This window comes from Culex pipiens, chromosome 2 (genome assembly GCF_016801865.2).
Source record: "Culex pipiens pallens isolate TS chromosome 2, TS_CPP_V2, whole genome shotgun sequence".
NCBI lineage: Eukaryota > Metazoa > Arthropoda > Insecta > Diptera > Culicidae > Culex > Culex pipiens.
In genome coordinates, this window is record NC_068938.1 from 8,896,693 (window position 1) to 8,901,062 (window position 4,370).

Genomic DNA, 4,370 nt, shown 5'->3' on the forward strand with positions numbered 1-4,370 from the left:
ATCGTCGATCAATTTGTTTGGAGAAAACGGTGGATGTCGTGTTGGGATATAAATGGTACCGATTCCAACTGTGTTGGTCAACGTTTGGTGTGGAGACATGTCAGCAGGTTTTTTTTTTTTTTGTTTGATTGCCATGAGTCCACTGCGACCATTTATTTGATCTATTGTCGACCTGCTGATCTATTTTTAGATCTGCAGAGGCTGCCAATTTGCTGTTCTTGGGCATTTGGGGAACAAAGCACACGCGCTATTGTTGAGCAAGTGTGTTGATCTGTCCACACGCCGTAACATTTTTCCTTTCCTCTGTGCTGTTGTACTTTCCATATGTGTCGCTAGAACTGAAGTGCACTTTTTTATTACGCTACTTAGGATGTGTTCCCAGTGAAATCCCAAAAGCCCGGGACTCTTGCTAAGCAGTTTTTTTTGTCCCTCCAAGCACATTTTGCGGTTGGGCCCAGCGCACTCCGCAGATGCAAATATACAGAGCACAGCCGGTCCTCGAAACATGTGAAAAGTACGAGGAAAGGTGGTGCCAAGCCATGTGGGTTTCAAACCACGACCTTCCGTTTATCAAACGAAACCTGTAACCAATAGACCACAGGAGCTCGGCATGTCAGCAGGTTAGTTAGGACAATGTTAGGTTAGTAGAATTTAATTCTACAAAAAAATGGCATATGAAAAAGTTTTATTTTACAGCCTCACGGGTTGCTTTCTAAATCAAAAGGCATATCTAAGCTTCCCGACAAAACACGAACAGCACGGATTCCAAACAGCCCAAATCGCTGGGCCAACAACAAAGAATTTTGACTATTTGGGTAGCTCTGCGGAACAAGTCGGCGATGGAACCTGCACAACCTGTCCTCCAGCTTGGACCGCCTTCAAACATCGTAAACATTCACCTGCAGCCTTTTCCAGCGATTCTTTCGTCTACGTCACGCCTCCGGTGGCGCGCGAGCGCATTTCCTCAAGAACCACGTTGTTGCGGCTCCTGGCAACGGTTTCTGGGCGAGGTGGACTTTCCTTCGACTTGAGCGGACTGTAAAACCCAAGCCTTTTCTGGCCTACGAATCCGGTTGAAAATAAACACGCAACACTTCCGTAAACAACTAAACTTTCTCTAATTTCTGATTCTATTTACAAGATAACGTGTTTACTCTTCGCGATCTTCCTTGCGACTTGCCTTTGCATGCCGTTTCGCTGCTGTCTTCTTCTCGCACGTTCGGTCGTTTGCGCGCGAACTCGTCGTCGCGCCGTTGTTTTCGGCTGTCAAAGTTGGCAGCACCGTTTCTGTCAACGCTGCAGGGGTGGGGTGGCACACACTGGGCAAAGTTGCACAACTTTGGGGCAACATTTCGGTTTGGGCCGAACATTCTCCCCCCGGGTTGAAGTCCCGTGACTTCTAAGTCAATCGCACCGGAAGTGAATCGGTTCTTACACTTCTCGTCTCGCTGGAGTTCGGTTGGATCAGGTACTTGGATTCGCTCAGATGAGCAAGTTCGTCTGCTACTAGCTGCCCTCTGGTGATGTTCTTGAATCGGTTGATTGGTGGAGCGGGATGCAGAGCTCGGCTACACACCAGGGTCCCAAACCAGGCGTAACTGCTTCTCGTTGCTGGTGTTGTTCGCGGGTTGCAGCTTCTGCTCTGTGAGCTTTCTGGCTGCACGATCACGGTCGGTTGATCGTGCGACGTTGGCGTTGAACAGCTGGCAGCTGTACGTCTCTCTCTCGTGGCTTGGCTTCTTCGCTGCGTTCTCTTGGACGGCTGGTACAGTGCAAATTGGCTGTGCACTGCTTGGAAGCGGTCGTTCCTCGACGTTCACGTCGTTGGCTTCGGCTGGCTGCAATGACCGAGCTTCCTCGTCCTTCACTGCCTGGTTTGTGGCGATATCGCGAACTTCGTCGACCAGTCCAGCTGTCCCCTGCCTTGGGTCATCGGATTCGGCGTCTTCTCGTTCTGCGTCGGCTGGTAGCAGTGAACCAAGTTCCACTGGCTGACACCAGCCAACGTCGAGGTCACCGCGTATCCGCTCTTCTGACCGCAGCGTAGGAGGTACGCCCGAATCGCCGGACTTGTCGACGTCACCTCGAACTCTTGTCGAGGCTTCGTGTTGAACCACTTCAGGTTCGGCGGGACGTTGCATCTCGTAATGCATTTGAGAGGGTGTCTCCGGTTGGAGGAATCTGTCTGGCATGCTTTGGAAGGCTTTCAGGTTGGAGTTCGTCTCGTGACTCTGACCGAGCGGTACTTCACTGGGTGCAAAGCAGTCGGTACACAAGTGGCAACCTTTGAACCGCGTGCACAACGGGTCGCCACGCTCTGTGGTTGCATTGGATGGTCTCGAGAGGCTTTGGATTGGGGCACATACCTTAGCATCAGCTGCAGCTGGGTCGGTTATCTCCGGAACATCGCCGTCACCGGTACACTCGCCTTCACCACGAGCCTCTCTCGTGAAAAGCGGAGTTGGGATGGCAACCTGCTGCGAGACTGCTAATGGCTGAGCTTGCTGCTGTTCAGTGGCTTGGACTGGAAGGGACAGCAGTGCGCGACTGAGGGCTACGATCCGCTGGTTAGCTCCTTGGAGTAACCCCTCAATTTCTGCGCACTCCAAGTCATGGGCGTCTCGTTCGTCAGCGAAAAGGTCACTCTCCTTCACATCTTGCAGCACTTGATCCAACTCACCGTAGTATCGCTCGATGTTCCTCGCGAACACCCGGAATTCCGGCATGGATGGCAGTTGGTGATCTTCCTCCAGTTCGGTAAGTCTGCTTTGGAGTAGCAGGATCTTACCCTTGACCTGGCGTCGCTTGTTGGCTAAGCGCTTTGCGGACCTCGGTTGTCCGGTTGGGTTCATCTTCTTGGTTAGGTGGTTCTAGTACTCACGGGATTAAGTTGCTCCACCGTGGTCGCGATCGTGGCGACACGACAGCTGCAGCTTCCTGGCACAAATTTTTTCTGGGTCTCTTCTGCTCGTGCAGCGAGAATCACTGGTCGGGTTCTTCTGCTCTTGCAATCAAACACTTCTGATCGGGTTGTCGCACTTGCTTAAGCGCAACAATCTTCTTCTCGGGATGCCTCGTCGCAGCCACACCTTCCGGAACCTTCCTACTGGCGCTTGCAGCAGGCCCTTTCCGTCAGCGCTGTGGCCTCGACGCAGCTGGATTCTGGAACCGTCCCGCTGACGCTTGCAGCAGGCCACGTTCCACCTTTTCTTCTTCTCCCGTGTGCAGCTGGAGCGACCGCCAAATCCGCAGCGGCACTGCGAATTGGAATTTTCCACGCTTGGGAACACATAAAATGGCGTCGCTACGCTCACCGCACTCACTCACCGCACTCACTCACCCGCACAGGTTTTTACGCAAACATTTTCTTTTACGGTCTTTTGCCGCCACTGTTTCCGCCGTTTCTAGGCCACGGAGTCGCCTTCCGAAAAGCTCTCGAACCGTCACAACCGTTTCGCACTGTTCTTCTGCGGCAAGAAGCCGGCGCGTGCCGCTTCCTCACCAAGCGCAAACTCTTCGGTTCTTGGGCACTGCTCGCGGTTTTCTTCTTATTACCGGAGCGCTCGACACGGTCGCGGTTTGTTGGAAACGGGGACACGGGTAGCTGCGGAATGTTTTTCACAAGATGGCGACCATCCGGTTGGTCCGTCGCCACTCTTCACTTGCACTCGCGAACTGGCCGATCCGTAGGCCACTGTTTGCTGTCCGGTTCGAATGGACCAAATGTTGCGGCTCCTGGCAACGGTTTCTGGGCGAGGTGGACTTTCCTTCGACTTGAGCGGACTGTAAAACCCAAGCCTTTTCTGGCCTACGAATCTGGTTGAAAATAAACACGCAACACTTCCGTAAACAACTAAACTTTCTCTAATTTCTGATTCTATTTACAAGATAACGTGTTTACTCTTCGCGATCTTCCTTGCGACTTGCCTTTGCATGCCGTTTCGCTGCTGTCTTCTTCTCGCACGTTCGGTCGTTTGCGCGCGAACTCGTCGTCGCGCCGTTGTTTTCGGCTGTCAAAGTTGGCAGCACCGTTTCTGTCAACGCTGCAGGGGTGGGGTGGCACACACTGGGCAAAGTTGCACAACTTTGGGGCAACATTTCGGTTTGGGCCGAACACACGTCGTGAAATAAAATAAAATTAAATGTTTTTATTGCATCATTTTCTATGTAATCAGTTGATAATAAACTATTGGATTTAAAAATCTAGTGCCCTGCACTCCATCCGAGGACCAAGGCTGTTCACGCGGCTCCAAGTCACTTCTGGGGTTGGATGGTCAGCCAGCGGGATCAGTGCTTTATTATTGAATCAGCCCAGCTTTTTGACCAATATTTTTAATGGCCTCTTCTCACCTGGAAGAAAGTAAAATTGA

At 51.9% G+C, this 4,370-nt stretch overlaps 1 protein-coding gene across 1 annotated transcript; it reads right to left on the minus strand.

Moving 5' to 3' along the window:
• Positions 1-984: 984 nt before the first annotated feature.
• On the minus strand, positions 985-3,322 carry LOC120412696 (uncharacterized). The gene has a single exon (XM_039573273.2). It carries the CDS (start codon positions 2,850-2,852, stop codon positions 1,569-1,571), a length of 1,284 nt encoding a protein of 427 aa, XP_039429207.1. The 5' UTR covers positions 2,853-3,322; the 3' UTR covers positions 985-1,568.
• Between the last annotated feature and the right edge of the window lie 1,048 nt (positions 3,323-4,370).

Bases quoted from the DNA above. Each gene is read 5' to 3' on its own strand.
- LOC120412696 (XM_039573273.2), bottom strand. From the start codon at position 2,852: ATGAACCCAACCGGACAACCGAGGTCCGCAAAGCGCTTAGCCAACAAG.